Source organism: Ustilago hordei (genome assembly GCF_900519145.1).
Source record: "Ustilago hordei strain Uho2 genome assembly, contig: UHO2_contig_17, whole genome shotgun sequence".
Classification (NCBI taxonomy): domain Eukaryota; kingdom Fungi; phylum Basidiomycota; class Ustilaginomycetes; order Ustilaginales; family Ustilaginaceae; genus Ustilago; species Ustilago hordei.
The window spans coordinates 508,025-528,556 of NW_024545291.1; the positions used below are offsets into that span (position 1 = coordinate 508,025).

At 51.7% G+C, this 20,532-nt stretch overlaps 6 protein-coding genes across 6 annotated transcripts; 2 read left to right on the plus strand and 4 right to left on the minus strand.

The window, feature by feature from the left end:
* Positions 1 to 978: 978 nt before the first annotated feature.
* Positions 979 to 1,576, minus strand: UHO2_06231 (uncharacterized protein; the record flags this gene model as incomplete). The annotated part of the gene is made up of 2 exons (XM_041560454.1): positions 979 to 1,359; positions 1,442 to 1,576. The coding sequence occupies 2 exons, from the start codon at positions 1,574 to 1,576 to the stop codon at positions 979 to 981; spliced, it is 516 nt and encodes a 171-aa protein (XP_041416388.1).
* A 474-nt stretch (positions 1,577 to 2,050) lies between these two features.
* On the minus strand, positions 2,051 to 5,806 carry UHO2_06232 (putative Chitin synthase 7; the record flags this gene model as incomplete). The annotated part of the gene is made up of 1 exon (XM_041560455.1): positions 2,051 to 5,806. One exon carries the CDS (start codon positions 5,804 to 5,806, stop codon positions 2,051 to 2,053), a length of 3,756 nt encoding a protein of 1,251 aa, XP_041416389.1.
* Positions 5,807 to 10,272: 4,466 nt separating this feature from the next.
* Positions 10,273 to 12,900, plus strand: UHO2_06233 (uncharacterized protein; the record flags this gene model as incomplete). The annotated part of the gene is made up of 1 exon (XM_041560456.1): positions 10,273 to 12,900. One exon carries the CDS (start codon positions 10,273 to 10,275, stop codon positions 12,898 to 12,900), a length of 2,628 nt encoding a protein of 875 aa, XP_041416390.1.
* A 177-nt stretch (positions 12,901 to 13,077) lies between these two features.
* UHO2_06234 (uncharacterized protein) lies at positions 13,078 to 15,219 on the minus strand (the record flags this gene model as incomplete). The annotated part of the gene is made up of 1 exon (XM_041560457.1): positions 13,078 to 15,219. The coding sequence occupies one exon, from the start codon at positions 15,217 to 15,219 to the stop codon at positions 13,078 to 13,080; it is 2,142 nt and encodes a 713-aa protein (XP_041416391.1).
* Positions 15,220 to 15,517: 298 nt separating this feature from the next.
* On the plus strand, positions 15,518 to 18,421 carry UHO2_06235 (uncharacterized protein; the record flags this gene model as incomplete). Its single annotated transcript, XM_041560458.1, has 1 exon — positions 15,518 to 18,421. One exon carries the CDS (start codon positions 15,518 to 15,520, stop codon positions 18,419 to 18,421), a length of 2,904 nt encoding a protein of 967 aa, XP_041416392.1.
* A 165-nt stretch (positions 18,422 to 18,586) lies between these two features.
* Positions 18,587 to 19,807, minus strand: UHO2_06236 (uncharacterized protein; the record flags this gene model as incomplete). The annotated part of the gene is made up of 1 exon (XM_041560459.1): positions 18,587 to 19,807. One exon carries the CDS (start codon positions 19,805 to 19,807, stop codon positions 18,587 to 18,589), a length of 1,221 nt encoding a protein of 406 aa, XP_041416393.1.
* Between the last annotated feature and the right edge of the window lie 725 nt (positions 19,808 to 20,532).

The following is a 20,532-nucleotide window of genomic DNA, read 5'->3' on the forward strand; positions in this document are numbered from 1 at the left end:
AGATGACAGGAGCTACTGGACTACAGGTGTTATACACTGCCTTCAGTGATTCACTGGACCACAGATGTTGAGCAACACCACCTACAGTGATTCACTGGACCACAAGTGTTGCATAACACTGCCTACAGTGGACTTGCAATGGTGATGCAACACATGCGATTGAGAGGTCATTGCAAAAGCCCTGCTATTGCAATGATGTGAACATAACTAAGTAAAGAGTAGGTAAGAGTAAAGTAGAGTGGATGAGGAACCACTCATATGCTATGGTGAAAAGAGAGTATTTATGGGTTTGTTTGGTGTCGCCCTGCAACACCCCTCCTGCTCCTCCTGAAGAGGGTTATTGACTCCTTCTGTCACTACCCCTCTTTCCCTCGAGCTGTGTGCTGACTCCTTTGACACTGCTCTTCTACTGCCCAGACAGTGTGTTGGTTTGTTTGGCACTGCCACTTGCCTCGATGCTCCTCTTCTCCTGGTGATGCATGTCAACCTCTTTGACACTGCTCCTCCTCCTTGTGGTTAAACGCCGGTCTCCTTAACAGAGCTCTTCTCCTCCTAACCAGCGACCGTCTTTGGATCCTTAGGGTGAGGAAAAAGGGCAGCAAGGGATCAAGCCGAGTCGTCGAGCAGTTGTCATGCTCTGGACATGTAGTCAATCTTGTTGAAGAGTGCACATGTTGGCTTTGCGTTGCGGTGTGTTGTCGGTCCTCGCCAGAGCTCATGTTGGATGGCGATCTGGACGTCACCTACACCGGTGTTGGCGTACATCTTGAGTATGTCATGACCGAGCTTCTAGAATCAATCGCATCACACCATCGCAGCCAAGAGAATATAGCAAGCTTGTCAAGTGCAATCAACGGAGGAGGTAGAGATGCAAGAAGCCACCGAAATCAAACCTGCCTCTTTCTCTTCCAGTCTTGCGAGCAGGTGAAGCTGCTTCGTGAGCTCATCAAGCAGAGAAAGGGAGGTTGCAACCGCGCGTTAGGCGTAGATCCGACCACCACCGGGAGCGACACCAGGAGGCAATTTCGAGCTGGTCGTTTGCAACCTAATTGCTCCCTCGGCCTCTTGAGTGGTTCCCTTTTGCTCGTCGTCTGGGGCTTTGTTTTTGGGCGTAGCCATACCTGCGCCTATCACCCGCTCTCCTTCACGCTCCTTCTCCACTCCCACTCGCAAAGCGTCAGCGGTGTCGGGACAAGAATCGTCGGAAGCAGTCGCAAGACTAGCAATACCAGAAGCAACCATAATACGTTCGAACTTACTCCAAAGCTGCGAGATAGGATGGAACTCTTTCCCCACCGAAATACTCTCTTCCAATTTGCGATTAACATCATTCGAACTACCCAGCACAGCCTCAACACCCTAAACCCGGCAAGAAAACAAAATACAGCGTCAGTACAAAGCAAGCTGAAAGAATCACACATCAGAAGAAGGCATAACATACTTTGGAAATCTCCTGAATCAACCTACATCGTTCTCTCTCGAAAAAACCAACTTCGAGATTTACAACACCAGAAGAAGAGCTAGAGCCAGACGAACAATGCAATCCCATATCGTTAGTCTGTTCTCTAGCCACCATCTTCCTCCGCTTGCTCGTGCTGTTGGTAAAGTTGGATAGCTTTGAGCTCCGAGCCGACGAGAATGCGCAAACAGACGTATAGACTTGTTGAGTCCTGCGCCGATGATGTTGGTGGCGCAGAGGTTAAATGCAAAATCCCCCCAAAGTCAGAACGCGATCGACACTTTCCGCATACCAAACGCGCCCAACACACGCGAGAGAGAGAGAGAGAGAGACACACACACCAAGCGCGTCAACTTTGTTCGCATTTGTTTTCGCACGAGAAATTCACCACCACTCCCAGGTTCGGCCCTTTCACTGCTCAGTCTTTGCTTTTTGTGAACACAACAACTGTCTTTGCTAGTAGTAACTAGAGTATACGAAGAGGGTGTGTATGTGTGCCTACGAGTGTAGTGAGCGTGGAAAAGAGTGCTTTGTAAAGTGACCAACAGTCCAATAATGAATGCGAGTGAAGCATGTGCGACAGTGCGATATTTACCCAAATCGATCGTGGTAACTGCGACTAATCGGCTCCTTAGCACCAGGCCTTGCTCTTTGACCACCACCAGCTTGACCATGTCCAGCTTGACCACGACCAGGAGGCGGGAAGCCGTTGCCGCTAGGTCCATTTCTGAGCGGTGGTGGTGGACCACCACCCCCGGACCTCTGTCTCGTATGTGTAGCACCCTGCTGTCCACTCACGGCCGACGAATGTCCATAGGGCTGCATAGGTGGGAAACTAGGTGAAGAGGGGGAAGGAGCACCACGCATCAAGCTTGCATACTCGCCTGGACTAGGAGTGCGTTCCATTTCGTAGCTTCCTGGTTGGTAGCCTTGCGTCTTTCCCGCACCACCATTGCTTCTCGTCAATCCACCACCAGGAGCGCCATATCTGGAAGGAATCTCGGGAACAGCCGGTGCATCTCTATTCACCGGAAACATGCCCATCTGAGACATCCTATTCCTATTCACCGCCGAAGGAAATTGCGGTTGTAAAGCTGCCTCACTGCCCACAAGCCCACCGGCACCCACACCCATCGTTTTGGATCGAAAGGCCTTATCATCCCACCCTGTCTCCAACATCTTCTCCATATCCTCCGTATCGATAATCACCTCTTGATCAGCCACCCAAACCGAATGCCTCACAATCTGAACCGGCGGAGGCAAGGATTCATCATAGCCACCAATCTGATGCCCCCATTTATCGTCATCGAAATCACTGACGGTAACCGAATCGCTAAACGAATCACTCTCCCGTCTCGACAATGGCATCCCCGCTTCCTTCCGATCCTGATCTCCATCCGATCCATTGTCGTTGTGGAAGCCAACACCAAATTGCCTCTCCAACTCACGTCGTCGCTTCTCCTCTCGCTTCTTCTTGCGCAATCTAGATCGCTCCCAGTCCTCCCATCTTCGCAGTGGAACGGCATTACCCGTGCCTAGACCACCTTGGTCCCCGTGTCCCTTTTGTTTTCCTTCGCCTTCGACTTTGCGTGTTTCTCCCCATGAGAAATCGTCAAAGTGCCAAAAGGAGTATACGGGAAGAACAAAGTTCCACACGGGTAGAGCGATGAGGTAGATCAACATCCAAAGCACATAAACCACCTTACGAGTTGCCAGCAAAATAAGCAACGCTGGCATCCCGATGACCGCCACCAACAACATCAACGGAATCGCCTCGGTGAACGAATGCGGTGGATTGATGCAGTAGGTAGCCACCAAAGTATACGTCAACGCAATCGAAATCGGCAGAACCGCTGTACCTAGTAAATCCATAAACACGACAAACTGCATCGAAAAGCAAAAAGTACCACAAAGATCTCGAACCAAGACCAACTCCATCAGATTGTGAATGGTCGAATTGATCCATCGACGACGTTGGGATAGTAGCATGCTGAAGGTGTGAGGCACTTCGGTTTTGCAACGTGCTTGCGGACAGAAGACCATTTTTCGGTTGGGGAAAGTTCGTAGTAGCGTTGTAGTCAAAAATCGATCTTCTCCAAGTAAGAGTAAGTTCTTTTGGTGCAGAGTTGTCACTACACTCTGACTGTATTCGCGAGTAACTTGGGGTTTGACAATGATCGGAACCCAGTCGTCGTCAGTTTGCTTTCTTGCTTTGATGCGGTACATGGAGAAACAACCTGGAAGACAGGTAACACCTCCGAACACCGACTCGAACGCTTTGGCCTGATGATGCGAAATGAAGTACTCATAAACTTGGATCATGGTGACCCAGCTTTGCGTCTTGTTGGCGATCCGCGTTTCTCCACAAGCACCCATGATGAGAGGATCGCCCATCATGCAGTTGGCCAACGTCTTGATGGATTTGGGGTAGACCATGGTATCGGCATCCACCATGAGACACAGCTCGAAAAAGTCCGGTGTGACACCCATCAGCGTGTGCACTTTGCGGAAGAGATCGTAATCGAGCGGTGTCATGCAATCGTTGTAGGTAACGCGTTGGAAGAAGTTCATCAGAATCATCTGCGAGTCACGCTTACCACGGTTACCTGGCTTCGAGTCGCCAGCTTCTTCAGGTGCACCGCATTTTACCACGACCACCATAGGTGTTCGATGTCCTTTAGCTCGAGTATAGTGGCCAGCATAGACCATAGCCATGTTGTGCTCCTTCTTACCCTGTGCGATCGAGATGAAACTCATGGGCGTTGGTGTGCCGAATCGTGGATCCGCCTCGAGCAAGGACACACAAACGTCGGGAGTGCTCATCGACTCTCCTGAGCCTGTAACCATACCGTCGGCCACAACGAAGAGCAACTTGCGCTGATCCGAGTACTCTGTCGCCGAGAGCGAGGTGAGTGTTGTCGAGATACCGTCTTCGTTTTCGGAGTATGCCGTTATCAAACAGACAATATAGGGCTCGGTACCGATGTGTTGGATCGACAAACCCTCCAGAACTGAGGGCGTGGCGGATGATGTTGAGTCAGGTCTGCGGCCAACTGGCTGCGAAGGTGGTGGACGCTGCTTGTTGGCCCATGGTGCGGCGCCAGACGAGTTAACTGTAGTCATGGCACCATCCGGCAACATGTTGGGCGCAATCTTGCGTTGACGAGATGGACGTGGTGGTGAAGACATCCTACCAGCCATAAACCACGAGAACCATACAGCCATGAAGAAGCGAATAAGCACAATTGCCAAGATGATGACAAGCGAGCAGTAAAGGACGAGATTGGAGATGAAGCAGCCGGGGGTGATCTTGTCAATGTGTCCTGCTTCGTACTTTTGCACCAGGCACTTGATGGCTTTTCGAGCTGTTGGGTTGGTGTAGAACATCATGGTCGAGTCGCGTCCACCTCTGACACGGGTTGAGAGCTGTTGTCGGATCGCAAGATCAACAACATCACCTCGGATGGGTGCTGGGTTGGCTTTGAGGTAAGGTGTCATGTTGAGCACGCTTCCATCAAGGACGATAAAGTTGGTAAAGTTACCGCTCTCAATATCTTGCCAGCCGTAGCCGATCCTTTTGGATTCGTTGCGCATGCCGTAGGTAGCAAAGCTGGCTGGGGTCATTGGACCTAGCGGACATTCCTGCAAGAGGGTGCCATTGAGAGCGAGACACGGTGGATCGGCAGCATAGGCACCAGTGAATCCACGACAGGCAGGGAAGTTGACGCTAGAGGTCCTGGCAAAGAGAGATGAGATATCGGAACCGGAACGAGTGGTGGAGAGCGAGAAGAGATTAGAAGCTTCTGTGTTGGGAAAGTGATGAGCCTGGGCGATGTCGAGAGCCCAACCCTGAACACCGAGCACGGCGCCTCCGGTACCAATGCCGATCAAGGTCTTTGGCGAATTGCTGTCTGCTGATGGGCACATGGAAGCGTTAAGACCCATGGTGATGAAACCGATGAAGGCACCGAGCAAAATGGCGACAAAGACGAGCGAGACTTTTTCACGCCATGCTTGCCGACTGGCCTTGTCTCTGAAACCGCATGCGCTGAGAACTGGGCTAGGGGCCCAGAAGGTTACAACAAGCGAAAAGGCAGTCCAGCAAGAGAAGCTGCTCTTTGAGCTGGAAGCTGCTGAAAAGCCAGGACCGCCGCTTGAAGGGTTGATTAGTGGGACTTGCGGTTGACTTCGCTCGGGACGGGTGAGTGTCTTGGCGCGTGCGATGCGTGTAGGCTGCCGAAGCGGAGGGGGCGCCTCTGTGTGAAGTGGTATGGACTGATCATTTCGCTGACCTGGTTTGCGAATGAAGGTCTTTGTGAAAGTTGCGTTGCGCTGAATGGCAGGCATTGTGGCGTCAGGCGTGCTGAGCAGAAGGACTGGCAAGCTGCAAGTGAACCGCTACTATAGAGCTGACCTGTCGCGCGTCAACAGCTTTGTCGATCAGGGTCAGCTTGCACAGGTAGAGGTATGTCTGGGCCGGAACTATTTAGCTTATCTGATGCGGTGATGAGAGCTTGATTTGGCACTATTGCAGAAGGAGGAAAGCTGTTTGCTTTGCCTGTAGGTGTGTGCGCTAGAGTGCTTTCCAAGTGGCCGTTACTGGGAGTGAGATCCGGAGCGCGTCGAGCGACAAGAAGATTGGACAAGTAAAGAGCGTGGATACGTGGGTGTGCGAGTGAAAGAAAGCAGATGGATGAAAGGAGCAAGAAGTAAAGATGCGATGCAAAGCGTGAGGCGATCGAGTTGACAGGAAAAGAGCAAGAGAGGGAGCCAAAGATCAAGCCAGTCGACCTTTGAATGCGAAGACTGATGGCCTAGTATCGCTTGTCCTGATGCGAGTTGAGGCGATCCTATCCCCTGGTAGCTTGCTGCCGAGATCGTGGAAGATAGATGGCAGAAGGCAGAAGGCAGAAGGCAGAAGGCAGAAGGCAGATGGCAGAAACCTAAAAGGCGGTTTAAGAGGAAGGGTATGAAGTCCGAAGGGAGAGGAGAAGGAGTGAGAGTTGAGATGGTGGTGAGCTGAGATGGTGGTGAGTTGAGATGGTGGTGAGTTGAGATGGTGGTGAGCAGAGAGTCGGATGAAAGGATGAACAGCAACAGCAGCCAATGGACAGCTTGGGCGAATCACCACAGCTCAGCGTGCTTTGTGTGTGATTGAGTGACAGTTGCAAACGTGATGTCTTGGAGAGAGTGTCACCGCGAAGCAGTCACAACAACCAAAAAAAACTGAGGCTTTTTGCATGCCAGCAAAGAGCGAGCAAGCAGGCAGGCAGGGGGCGTGCGTGTGTGCTCTCAGAAAGGGAAATTTCAAAAGTGACACCAACGCGCGGGGATGTTCCGAGTGCAAGAGTCGAATCTCAGCTCCTTTGTTAGCGTCAAGTGCTACTGTGAAGCCACTTGCTCACACAGCCCACACAAGCGCACACGCACACACACACACACACACACACACACCATCCATCTGACACTGCTCAGCCGTGTGATGTCGGCTCTGAACCGACAGTGTCAATCAGCAGCAGGCTTGGCGTGGGAACACATTGGGGAATGACAGTTCAAGGCTGAGAGTGAACGCTCCTGCTCCATCCGTCGGCAACTTCCGATAGGGGACACCTTCGGAGAGTCCGACTTTCAGAAGGCAAGACCAAGGCGAGTCTCGGCTTTGAACGTTGAAATAGTTACATGCACTTGCATCGCCGCTTTGCAGAAGAAAGCCATTTTGTAGATCAGCTTCGAAATTCGCCGAGCCACTCCTTGAAAGGCAAGACTAGATAGAAACCTCGACCTAAGCTGTTCCTTGTCTCTTCTAACCTTATCCTCTATTGAAATGTGCGTGTGTGATGTCCATTGTCGGCTTCCCCGAGCGCGCTCTGCTGCCTTAACTTGGAGCATCGCAAATCCCGACGGTGTGGCTCGGTCCTAGCTTCAGGGCTCAGCTTCTGCGCAGCACACAGCCCGTGTTTCTGTTGCAACCGTCGGAAACCGTCGGATAGAAGCGACATGTTACGGTATCGCACGGCCAAATGCTGGCAAGCCTAAGCCTGTTCAGCAGGGATGTCGTTGGAGAGACTGTCGCTCATCTTGAATCTAGTAGAGCGTTGACAACCGGCTGATCGTCTGGTCTGATTAAAGAAAGGGGAAGAGCATGTGGATTGCATCCATAGGTCTCGCGAAAAAGCATGCTCGTGCAAGGCACAGCGAAAGTAAACGAGCGTAGGGACGCCGCTGTTGGAAGGTGAGCAGTGATTGCAGAGGCAACCATATCAAGCTTCTTGTTCAAGTTGCAAGGTGCGGCCTCTCGGTTAAGCCTGACGTTGTCGATCCTCCAACTTGAATTCTTGGCTTTGCCAGCAACACACTCCCTCTTAGGGTCGTGACGAGTTTCGAGTGCCAAACTGCAAAGCCAAAAAGTGTGTGTTAGAGCTCAGAGAAGGTGCGAGAATCGCTGATCTTTGGGATAAAAAAAAAGGGCCCCGATTCAGTTTCACGATCGGAAATCGTCACCGACGGAGCAAGATCTGTCAATGATGCCGACATGCAGCTGCCAACAAGGCTTGGCTGAACGAACCAAAAAACAAGTGTCAGCATCAATAAGCGAAATTTTGAGGAGGATCGAAAGGCGGGTTAACTGAGTGGCGCATGGACCAAGAGAGGTCTTTTCCATGTCTTAGTTGCGATCGCGAGAGACACCCTTGCTACCGATTTTCAAGAGCTGTATCCAGTGCTCTTGCTTGTTCGCTGCAAAATCGGGCAATAGAAAATTCGCATGTGTGTGTGTCTATGGACCCTGACGGATTTCCTGCATCTCGTCCCTCTCTCTCTCGCTTCTCTACAGGCATGAAATGTCGCCCCCACGACGCGCTGAAATTACACGCGCACTTTGCCGTCTCTAGAGCGACTCTCGATCGCCTTGCCCAGTTTCGCTTGCACATCCAGCGAAACCTGATGACGCTTTCTTACTCTTTGTCTTTGCAGTTTCAGTCGAGATTTGACGCAAAAGAGCAAAGGGAGAGTGCCAAGCTAGCCTGCTGCCCTCTCCTCGACATCTTGATGGTGATAGACAGATGAGCTTTCAATTGTATACAGCGATCGTCAGTGTCGAGAGCGGTCTGATAGCATGGCAAAGACGGGAAAGGCGACAAACGAAAAGCGAAAGGCAAGCAAGGCAAGCAAGGCAAGCAAGGCAAGGATGTCAAGGATGTCAAGGGTCCGATTTCGACAGGCGAGTTGCTTGTTGCCACTTTAGGGTCCTCCTCGTTTGCGGCTGTCGATTAAAGTGAGATGGAAAAGCGAGAGGACATTTGCAGGGTCGTTTTTTTTTTTTTTTTTTTTTTTTTTTTTTTTTTTGGTCTGTACATACTATTTCCTCTCTCTTTCGTGCGTCAAAGCTCATGACCATCATCAGCCACGAATGGTCAGGTCTTGTGCTTGTATGTCGTAGATAGCTATCGGATCACCCGTAAAACTGGCCGACTCGGCGGCTCTGAGCAATGCGAAAGGCGTATGTGACAAGTGTGACAAGTGTGATGTTGTGAGAGGAGAACAGCGATGGTGAATGTTGCAAACCGGCACATCCGAGAGAGAAAAGTGTTGCTTCTGTGTACGAGTGGAACAAGAAGACAGATGGTGTGCCTGTTGCTCTCTCCCCTCTCTCGTTTCGGAGTATCCGATGTCCTGACACATAATGCAAAACACACACAATCAGAAATGCAAAATGCGACTCCTCTTTCGCTCTCTCCCTCTCTCGCTCTCTCTCTCTTGCCGTACTGTGTGTGTGTGTGCTCTCTTCTCCTCACTGTTTCCACTGCAAATCGAATGCCAATTGGACCCTTTCGCCGTCCTTTGCCTTTCCCCCCTTTGCTCCCTCCTTCTGCTCCTCCTTCTGGTCTGATCGAGTGGCTATCATTGCTTTCATTCAGCCCACCAACACCGCCACCATCACCGCCACCAACACCATCTCAAAGGAAACCACTTTTCACGTCAGGCCCCCTTTCCGCATCGAACTAGCTTTACATCGTCTCTGTCTCTCTCTCTGTCTCTCTCTCCCTCTCTCTCTCTCTCTCTCTCTCTAACCCCCGGATTAGCATTGGTCTCGGTTTCTCGCTCGGCATACAACTTTCTCGCACATCTCCTCGTTTCACCACCATTCAAAGCGCGTTCATCGATCCTTCGAATTCGACACGCTCCATCTCAGTACACCGGCACTCTTTCTTCGCATAATCCCACCTTCAGTTTCCAAGCTGTGGGGCTACCGTGGCTTCACTCATATCCCGAAAGCAACCATATCCAAACTTGCACCCTCAGCGTCCAATTGCATCACTCGTATAGCTTCTTCCCATCACATACCCTCTGAACGCCCCTCAGAAGCAGGCCCTCGCTTCCATAGATACACTCTGCTTACAACCCGCTATCTAGCTCCGAGATCGACTTTGACTGCATTGGCTCAAGAATTCGCTCCTCCAAGCCTCAGCCTCATCAAGCTTTCTCCCATCTCATCGCCGCATATCTCAATTCCGCTCATCCACGAAAGCATATCCTTGACAGGCGCAACACTCGCATCGCGCATCAAGCAGCAGTCGTGCTTATAGAACCCGACCACCATCTTCTTCTAGTATTGCCTCCCAGCTCAGGGCCTAGGAAGCATCCCAAGCTGTCCCTTGACAGCATTCTACAAGGCCACCCATTCCCACCCACTTCTTCTCGTGCACACTTGAACCTTGTCCTCCCTTTCCTCCGCATCACATCTGCCAGCACACAATCCTTTCCCAACCCCCCTCTGTTCGCCTCTACACTTGTGATAGACTACGCAGGCCAAGATGGCTCAATCAGCAGTACAGCAGCCTTCCCTCTCTCCTACCCTCTCGCCACCTCTTTCGCCCGCCGGCGGTAGCGTCACTGCTATCATCCAGTCTCCCACTTCAGAGATGTCAAGCAAAGCGACGCTCACTCTCAATGGACACCCATCATCTACCCCTCATCACACCCAGCAAATCAAACAGGCTCGCAAACAAGCCAACCCAAACGGCCATACTTCCGATCGCAATGGCACCCGCCATCGACCCTCCTCTAGCAGGCACATCAACGGCAATGGTCACCATCACCACACCGTAAACAAGCGCGTAGAAGCAGCTAACGATTCTACAATCGCCAAAGCACCTCGCGCCAGCTTCTCGATCGCTACCAAGCCACAAGACCGAGACCCTAGCCTGCTGCGTCAACCACCGCAATTCAAAGGCTTTGACAGCTTGAGCAGCTATCAACTCGATCACAACGGTCGCATTCCCGCCAGCGAATACAACTACATTCAACGTGATAAGCTTGTTGCTAGTGCACAGCAGTCGGCAATTCGTTCGGGTAACCTTCATTGGGTCGCACTCATGGATCTCGCTCACCTCGCCTCGCAACATCACACGAGCCCGTATAGTATGATCAAGTTTGGCCCTCGTGGCTCCCCCTTTGCATACATCCCCATCACATTGCAACAGCCAGAGGTTGTCGAAAACACGATGCTGCGACAAAGGGAGGAAGAGCTGCAAGCCAAAGCTTGGTTGATCGCAAAACATCAACAGAGGCTTGGTCACGCGACCTTGAATGGTGCCACGCCCATGGACAGCGATGACCATCTTCCTGTGCTAAGCTTGCCTCCTGAAAATTTCAAGCAAACCAATGGTGCATCCAATGCAACCAACGGATCTTTATCAAACGTCGGCACAAAACGACCTGCTTCGCTTACCACACCTCCCGAAAGTCGTGCCAGAACCCTCCTCCGCACTGATGTCGACCTCAAGAACCGTCAGGTCGAACGCGATCTCCGTGAGGCAATGACTGATTCTATCGATGCTAGCCCTTCTCCACCGACCCAAGTGCTCGCGCCTCGCTCACGAGAAGCGTCCTGCTCGAACCAAGGCGTCGACCTCACGCCGCCCAAGCCCGAAGAGACAAGGATGGTCGAGATTGGCAACTCGACAACAGAGCGCAAGGGTGCCAATGGAAGCACACAGCACACCGAGCAGATGGCCGATGAGCTCATGACCTCTTCTCAAGCTGGTAGCAACGTCGAACTTGGCGGACCTATGGACAAAGAATGTACAATGGCACAAGAGATGGAGGAAGCTGATGCGACCAAGAAGCCTGCTCATCTCAACGGCACGCCTTCCAAAGATGCCTCACTTGGACCTCTCAACCACACCGAAAGCAACTCTCACGCCAATGGCAATGTCAACGGCGACGGCAACGGCAACGGCCACAGCAACGGTTTCGACACTGAACAACAGCACCAACAACACCAACAACACCAACTCGCAATGAAAACCTCAGACACGCACCCAATCCACATCTCTCCCATCCTCCCCGATGATCTTCTCTCCGATGTCGGTCGACGCCTCCACTCCATCGCCGAGCACCAAGTCGTCCAACTCGGCTCTAGCAACGGCGACTCCTCCACCCCCCTCTCCCACCAAGCCGCCATCACCGCCGCTACCAAAAAGTACTTCACCGAACACTCCCGAGAACAAATTGAAGGAGACCGTCTCATCCGGCTCCGCAACATGCTCGACATTGCTTCCATCACCGCCACAGACGCTAGCGCGGACTATCTTTCCCAACCCCAACTCGCCGAGCAAGCGTCCAAAGAGAAGGCCCTTACTCTATCCTCTTCTCGAGATGGGGAGGGTAAAGATGGGGTGGCATCTAGCATCACCGGTCCTTCCATCGGCAACCTTCTACTCTCTTCCTGTCCGGGGAAGAAAGTCCGCCTTTCGGGACCTGTTCGCGGACGAGGTGCAATCTGTCGCGATCTAGGACTGGACTTGGACCGAATCTTCAGCATTGGCGTTGGAGCGGTGGTATGCTGCTTGAACGATGAAGAGTTATCCTACCTCGGAGCACCATGGTCTGAATATGAACGTGAAGCAGATCGATTAGGACTTGCCATTTACCGTCTTCCCATGGCAGAAGGTTTTGCGCCAACCAACGTGCAAGAAATGGATGCGGTAATGACTTGTATCGTCACTGATTGCACTATGCGTGGTACAAGCGTCTTGGTTCATTGTAGAGGTGGAGTGGGGAGAGCCGGCTTGATTGCTTGCGCTTGGTTGTTGAAGATGGGCTTTGTCGGTCAAGGTAGCAAAGAAGCAGTTGACACAGGCAATGTAAAAGTGGGTGGGGGCATAGGTTCAAGTAAAGAAGTGGTCAAGGGAACTACAAGTACAGAATCGCACCATGCGATACTAAACCAAGAGGCAATGGAACAAGGTGTCAATGGAGAAGAAGAAGCGGAAGCAGAATGCCATGCCATTCTGGATACCGTAAAATGTCTAATTGAGACGATAAGGAGGAGGAGAAGTCCAAAAGCGATAGAAACGGCAGAACAGGTCAGATTTTTGGTCGAATACGTTACTTATCTGCATCGACAGGAACGCTTCAAGGCTTCACATGGTCGTTGACTCCTCACTCGAGCACAGTAGAAAAGCACGCATACAGAGACAATACACAAAGCATGGTTCCCACCGGACGCTATTTCTGCGGCTGCTCAAACCCAAGTTGCTTATCACCATCTCATTTCGAACGCATTCGAGAATTGCATCACATCCGAACAAGAAGAAGGTTCGGTTGGGGATAATCTACGCAATGAACCCTCTCACCTTGGCAATCCTCACAGCCTTCTCCACCGCCCTACTCGTGGGCTGCAATAACGCATTCACCTTGGCCTCCAACACCTCATCCAAGCCGGTACTTGCATTTGTCAACAACGTTTCCAATCGACCCGCGAACTTGGCTAGATTCATAGCCATTTTCCTTGCTGCGATCGACCTATTCTCTTGCGCTTCTCTCTCTTTTTCTTCTCTCTTGCTTCTTTCATCTTGCGTCAATACCGGTGTGCTATTCTTGGCGTTGCAAACGGCACGCTCACCTTGCTCATCGTTCAAATCGAGAGGTCCGGGAGCGATAGAGTTCCAAAACTGTCTCAAAAACTCGCTCGTCGAAGCTTGCAACGAAACCAACGACTTTTGCACTGCTTCGGGCAGTGTTTTTAAATCGCTTGCTGACCTGCGGTTGACAGAGCGCGAGCCGAGGTTGGAGAGCATACGAGACAATGATTTTTCCGTACCGCTAGAGTTCGGTTGAAAGGAACCGAGAGTGATGCAAGAGGATTGAACTTGGTTGTTGAACTTTTCCACATAGTTCAAATACTCGCTAAGAGAAGTAGGCGTTGGATCGAAAGATCTTGTTGTTGCTGAAGAAACACCGTTGGAGCTTGAATCGCTGTCGGTGATGTCGGTGATGTCGGTGGTGTCGGTGGTGTCGGTGGTGGCGGTGGTGGAGGAAGGATCTGCAGTACCAGAGAAAAATCCTTCGAGATCATTCATATTCAATCGTACCCCATCCGTTTTCTCCTTTTCATTCAAATCATCAATCACAATCTCGTTATAGTAATGATTCTTAATCCAATCAACCGAATCGTTTGCATCTTGCCCATCGGCATCCCCTCTCATCCCACCAACTTTCGGCGGATTGCCCACCTCCTCCCCCACCTCCACCGAACCGGGAGGATACTCTTGCCCGACGCCACCCACAATCCTCCTCCTCTTCCACCTCCCCCCGTGCTCCTCCTGTCCACCCAAGGCCGAATCCAACAAAGACTGGGAATGATCATTAAACCTCCTCATCAAGGGCAAGGTTCTCCTCTCGGCCCCGGCCCTCATAGTCCAATCCTTCTGATTGCCCGTGTCGCCATGATCCTCTTCGGTCGCCTGCAAATCCAACAATCTATCGTGCGGGTCAAACTGCTTCCTTGGTTCCAGCCGATCATCCTCCTCCTCCAGATAAGAATCAAAGATCGGATCATCTTGAACAATGTGTTCGGAAGCAGCGGATCTCGCACTGGTCCTCAACCTGTGATAAAGTTTCGACTGGAAATAACGAGACCAAAAAGTTGCTTGGTCCAATTTTGAGGGGACGTTTTCTTCGTATGCTCTAGCGACGATGGGGAATTGTTCGAAAAGATCCCGGATGAGTTCCGGAGTGATGCTCAGTTTCAGTTCTCCGGCTTCGTTCGGGGTGGGTTTGGGATCGGCCAGACGCGCATTTCGACCAGCACGCTGTTCGAGTTTTGCACGTTCTGAACCAAGGAGACGCTGTCGTTGAGGGTGGGACCAGAATTCGGAATCGGACATGTGGCCGGAGATGACCATGTCTTTGTGGAGCGAACGGAGCTGTGGGTTGGATTTGATGACGCTTATGCGGAGTTCGATGTCCGTTTTGGGTGCGGGCAGGTCTTTTGCGCGGAGTCGTTTGGTGCGGTTGGGTGTAGCTGCTCGCGTGTCTGGTGTTGCAGCGCCGGTGGTTGGCATGGGTGAGGATGGGGCTGCAGCTGCGGATGTTGGAGGGGTAGCTGAGTTACTGGTGGCGCCATCGATACTGGCCCGGTTCTTGGCTACTGCGGCGGCCAACTCGTTCTTGAACTTTTCGCGATCATCCATGGCGATCTGCTGTGCGGCGTTGAAAACGAGCAGCACTTTTGGTTTGCCTGAGATTTGTACACCATTTGCTAGGACAAGCATGAGAGCAATGGTAGCAGCACCTGCTTTGGAAGTCTGCAGACCAGCAATATCGGCAAACTTGATTTGGAAGGGTGTGACACTGGATGAGGCAGTAGATGGAGTCCACCTTACCGTTTGGTCGGAGTGGAGGGAGAGGGTTCCAGCCAGCTTGTTGAATGCCACCGCAGCATGCATGTATGAGGATGATGATGAGGCTGGCATGGTGGCAGTCTATGCTCGAGCTCGGATGGTGTTGGTGGTGGCGGGATGGCAAGGCTGAGTCGACAGCGATTACCGTCTTCGGCGACGATCCTCTGACTTTGCGCCGAATGGATGGGATCTTGTCCTATCGGGCAACAGCAGCCCCGATGAATCCAACAAAATCGGGCGGTGGTGGTTGAGGTGCACGGGCCTGCCTGGATTTTAAGCTCTTGAATCCGCAACACCATCACCATCCATCATACTACACTCCCAGAGCGCGGATCACTCAGAAAGCGAACCAAAGAGGTTATCCGCAGCGATGCTCTCGCTACCAAAGAGGCTCATCTTTGGCAATCAAGCCAAAATCGATTTCAAAGTCTCGCAACTTGACGGCATTGCAAGGCTCTACTCGGAACGTCATATCCCCTATCACGACTCCAAGTATTGGTCTCGATACCTCGAACTCGACACACCATCCGATGTCTTCTCCCTGCTCTCGCTAGCAGATCTCAGAAGAGCCCGTAAAGATGCGCCGGAGAATGTTGTTACGCTGCTAAGGGTCATGGTAGCCCATCTCGAGAGCCTCTTGCTCGATCCCCTTTTCGAACCGCCACCACTGAAGGGCCCATCTACAAGCCAAGAACGGATGACAACTAGAATCACAGGCATTGCAGATGTGTCCAAATGGAAGCTACCTGCAGCATCGATGATCGCTTTGGACTCGACTCAGAGCACACCGGGTGTGCAGCAGAGGGACAGGGTCAAAGAGGCATTGAATGTTGTTCGCATTCTGGCAAGAACGCTGCCGGCTCTTATGGAAGCTCATGATTCTTCTTTCGAGGATCATGTCTTGTGGCCGCAGACTCGGCAAGCTTATGCAGGTACCAAGCCGGAGCAGAGCTTCACACCGAATCAGACAGAGGATCGCGATGCTGCGGCAAGCAAACTTGACACTTCGGCACAGTTTGTCATCGATGATGACGACAAGGAGGCCAGCAAGCCATCTGCGACTGATGACCACCCTCTCAAGCTATCTGAAGACGAGGCTGATAGCAAAGCAGATTCCACAGCCGAGGAGGAGCAACAAGCCGTTCCAATGGCGCTCGGTGAGAGTCTAGTCAGGCTTGCAGTAGACCTCCTCTTCTGTTCCGGCTTCACTCTTCCTTGGACCGAAGACCAGATTGAAGAAGCTCACCACTCAAATCAACCGAGACGCATCAACTACTCGATCTGGGAAGCAGGTGTCGGTAGCTCTGTCGATCTACCAGGCACTACTCGATTGCACCTCTCCAACCGAGTCGAAGTTTTGCGGCTACTCCTTGTTCTTCTCTCCAAAAGCATCTACATTCCAGCGGACAAGCAAAATTCAGTCATCGATCCCGCACTGAGTTTTGCAGTTCAAGATCTGGACAGATCCATCATGCTCCCCCTACTCTGCAGTCTTATCAACACTAGCATCACCAATGCACGCAACTCTACTCGCGCCTGGCTCGGTCTGCCCAGCGTGAGCGGTCTGGTCGGAAGCACAAAGGACCAAGTTCGAACGAACCTCGTCACTTTATCACTACAGATCCTCGACGTGTTGCTCACCTACGATGCGCCATCGCCCGGCCAAGCAGACACCATCAGCCTTAGCACGGGCGGCAGACCTCTACCCAGCCCCGGTGGACGCAATGTATTTCGGTTCTATCTCAGCAAGCTTCACCGCACAGCAGATTTCGACTTTATCTGGACCGGTCTCGCCGACTCATTCAACCAACACATGAGCTCCACAATCCAGATCCTCGCCATCCCTATTGCCATCGCGACTAGAGGTCAAGGGAGGAGAGCAGCGGAAACAAGCTGGCAACTTGGCCAGGTAGGCGAACGTCTCATCTTGCTCTGGCGTCTACTGCAAGACAATGATAAGTTGCGATTGTATGTGTTGGATGATGCCAAACGTGCACCTGAGCTGATGACGATATTGCTCTATTTCTCACTCACGTATAAAGACAACCTTGCACTGCAAGGCTTAGTAGGATTATGTGCGTATATGCTACAAGACATCTCCAGCCAGCCAGAGTTTGCAACTAACCTTGCCAGACCAGGTAGCGCTGCTAAAATTCACCTCCCCGCAAGACTCGGCCTGGTTGCTGGCAACACGGCAATCGATCACTTGGTGCAAGGTGTATATGTCTTGATTACAACAACTAAAAGTCGACTTTCAAACCTATACGCTCCCTTGCTCATTTCTCTATCCAATACTGCCCCTGCTTGGAAATCGCTCTCAATCACTGCTTCCACCAAGGTTGTTCATCTGTTGCGATCCTTTTCGCAGCCCGCGTTTTTGCTGTCCGACGAGCGACATCCGAGCTTGTTGTTTTATGTTTTGCAGGCCATCAATGCGGTATTGACGTTTGGCTATAGTGCTAATGTGAATTTGGTTTATTCGTTGCTACTCGCGAGTAGCTTGATCGATCGGTTGGAGAGCTTTACTTTGAGCAGCGCGGTGGAGCATGTTTGGAGGAGGAGGAGAGAGAGGGGTTTGGATATGAGCGACTGGTTTGAGCATGTGCCGAGCTTGGACAAAGTTGGCTTGGCTCCTGCCCCGGACTCGTCGGAAGCATGCGGTACAGCAACGGCAGAAGGGGAAAGGGAAAGGGAAAGGGAAAGGGAGGAAGCAGTGGACAAAGGCAAAAGTCGAGGAATGTCAACCTCATCCACCGGTCTTGCCACTCGCGCCAACCATGGCTCTACTCGCTCGCAACCAGAATCGGAACTCTCACAATACCCTCTCGAAAGGATCGAACTGATAGTTGGGCGATATATCTCAAAAACCTCATTCCGGCCCACGCAAGCATGGGTTGAGTCGTGGCATCAACATCTGCCGCTCTCCACACCACGTCTTATAATTGATCGACTGCTGAGGCAAGTTGAACGAATTGCTGCTGGCGAAGGTGTCTACACCAACACTACTGGAGTTGAGATTACTAACGGAAACGCAAACACACGTATACTAGCCTTTCTACAACAAGAAAACTTTTCAAATCATCTACCACCACCAGAAACAGTTAGACATATCAGACCTTGGCAGTGGACAGACAATGCAGTTGTCTGCTTAACAACTTACTTGTGGGGAACAATTTATGTCTCTGCATTACTGCCGTACGCCTTGTGCAGTGATAGCGAGATTAGGTTGTTTAACATCCATAGTGCCCAAGAGGAAGAGGGAGGGGGGATATGATTCAGATAAGAGTTCTTGGTTTGCTATTGCTTCGTCCGAGACACGAGCTTTTTCGTAGGTTGAGACGCCGGCGAATGCAATCATAGCATAATAGCGCAGTAGCATGGAATCTCGAATGAGGATAGTAGAGTGTCTGCATTATGTTTGCAATCAAGCCAGTGTACTCTAGAACTCATCATGTATAAAAGCCGGTAGAAGATCAGCTTGCAACATAGCCACACCTCCCAACTTGTGTCCGCTCCATAACACCGTTACACCAAACACAAACACCAACAAGGATAGATCGTTAATAAACGCATTGACCAGCGTCAGATATCTGCTGAGCAAGCTGATCATCAAGCCTAGATTCGGAATTGGAAGCATGCCTGCTAGCATAGCCAACATACTCGGAGGAGGACGAGTCTTGCGTGAGAAGATAGCAATGCGTGTTGCTTGAAGCACAATCTCGAGCGAAAGCAAGATCCAAAATAGCGGCAAAGTCGAAAGTCGAGCTGGCAGCATAGCTGAAGTAACAAAAGAGGTCGTTGATGAGCGAGAGACTGAAGCCCATTCTTCAGCTGATGGACGTTGGTAGCCTAATCTTGCCCATCTACGCAATGTGTTTGTGGGAGCGCAAGAGATGCAGTTGGGAGTGATCTTTTCGAATGCATCGTCGACTGCATCGGGCGCGGGCGAGGATCGGTCAAAGTCCAAGAGAGATGATTTGGCTGCGAGGAGGGCTAGGGCGAGGACGAGGATAGCTTGGAGGAGGTCGAATGCGCGTTCTGAGATCGACTTTTTTTGCGTTGCTGTTGGAGTGCCTGGACCCGTTGTATCGCCAGCACCGAATTGCTGCATCATGGCTGCGAGTTGTGGTGGGAGGCCAGACATATCGGGTTGTTGTTGTTGTCCATCTGATCCAGATCCTCCAAGTCCTCCTTTTCCAAATGGTCCTCCACCACCACCACCACCACCACCACCACCACCACCACCACCATCACCACCTTGCATCATGGCCATCAAAGCTTCCATTGGGTTCTGCTGCTGTCCCTGTCCTGGTGCATCGCCGAACATTGCGAATGGGTTGGTGGCTTCTTCTCCTCGTGGTGCGCCGGCTTGGAGAGGGAGGGTGGAGACGTCTACTTCGAGAGGGTCTTCGTCATCGGCTCTTGTTGCGAGAGGATCGGCAGGGCTTGTGTTGGATTGAGGAGTGGAGGGTAGGGAAGGAGAGTTGTCTTTGAGATAGGCGGACGCACCTTCACCACGACCAGTGTTGGTGATTCGGGCGAGACGGTGAGAACCTTTGCTGAGGATGCGAGCTTTGCGTGCTTCGCGCTTGAGACGAGCTGCTTCGGCAGCATCGACCTGGGCGGAAGGGGTTGTGTCAGTGGCTGACGAGTGCGACATTGTGCGTGTGCTGTGTTGGTGAAGGAGAGAAAAGATGGAGGCGATGATGACGACCAACGACGTGCGTGTCGGGTGGCAAGAAATCCAAACAATTCGATTCCGTGTGGACAGTGTCGGTCTAACATCCTGACCAATCCCTCTGACTAACCTCGAATGAAAAGTCGTGGCTGTGTGTCAACAGACCCGGAAGAGCCGACGATAAAGAAGATGGCTTTTCTGTTGCTTCTCCTCCTGCTGAAACTGCCGAGGAAATGACACCGAAGCGTCGGAGCTGCCGAAGATGATGACTGCGAGAGATGTGCCGGACTTGGAGGGAAACAAAAAAACAAAAAAAAAAAAAAAAAAAAAACAAAAAAAACAAAGAAAAAGAAAAGGCGCGTTGGAAGCTTCGGCTTGGCCGACAGGGAGCGAGAAAGGCTCTTGCTCTTTTCATCATCACACTCGATTCGATCATCACAATCGATTCGATCATCACAGTGAAACTGTGATTGTAGCAAGAAGTGCTCGGAAGACCGAAGCAAAGTCAGCGTCATCGGCAGACCCGAACGACTCAGCCAAGCTCAGTGGCAAAGGTAAGTTTGGCTCATCTTTGCTCGCCATCGTCTTGGTCTCGCTAACCATCATATCAGTTTTGTCTCCGCTCGTTGGTATCCTCGTTCTTCAAACTTGCCCCATCGCTTCGTTCAACGGTTTCGGCCGTTGCACTCAGACAACTTGGCCGCTTG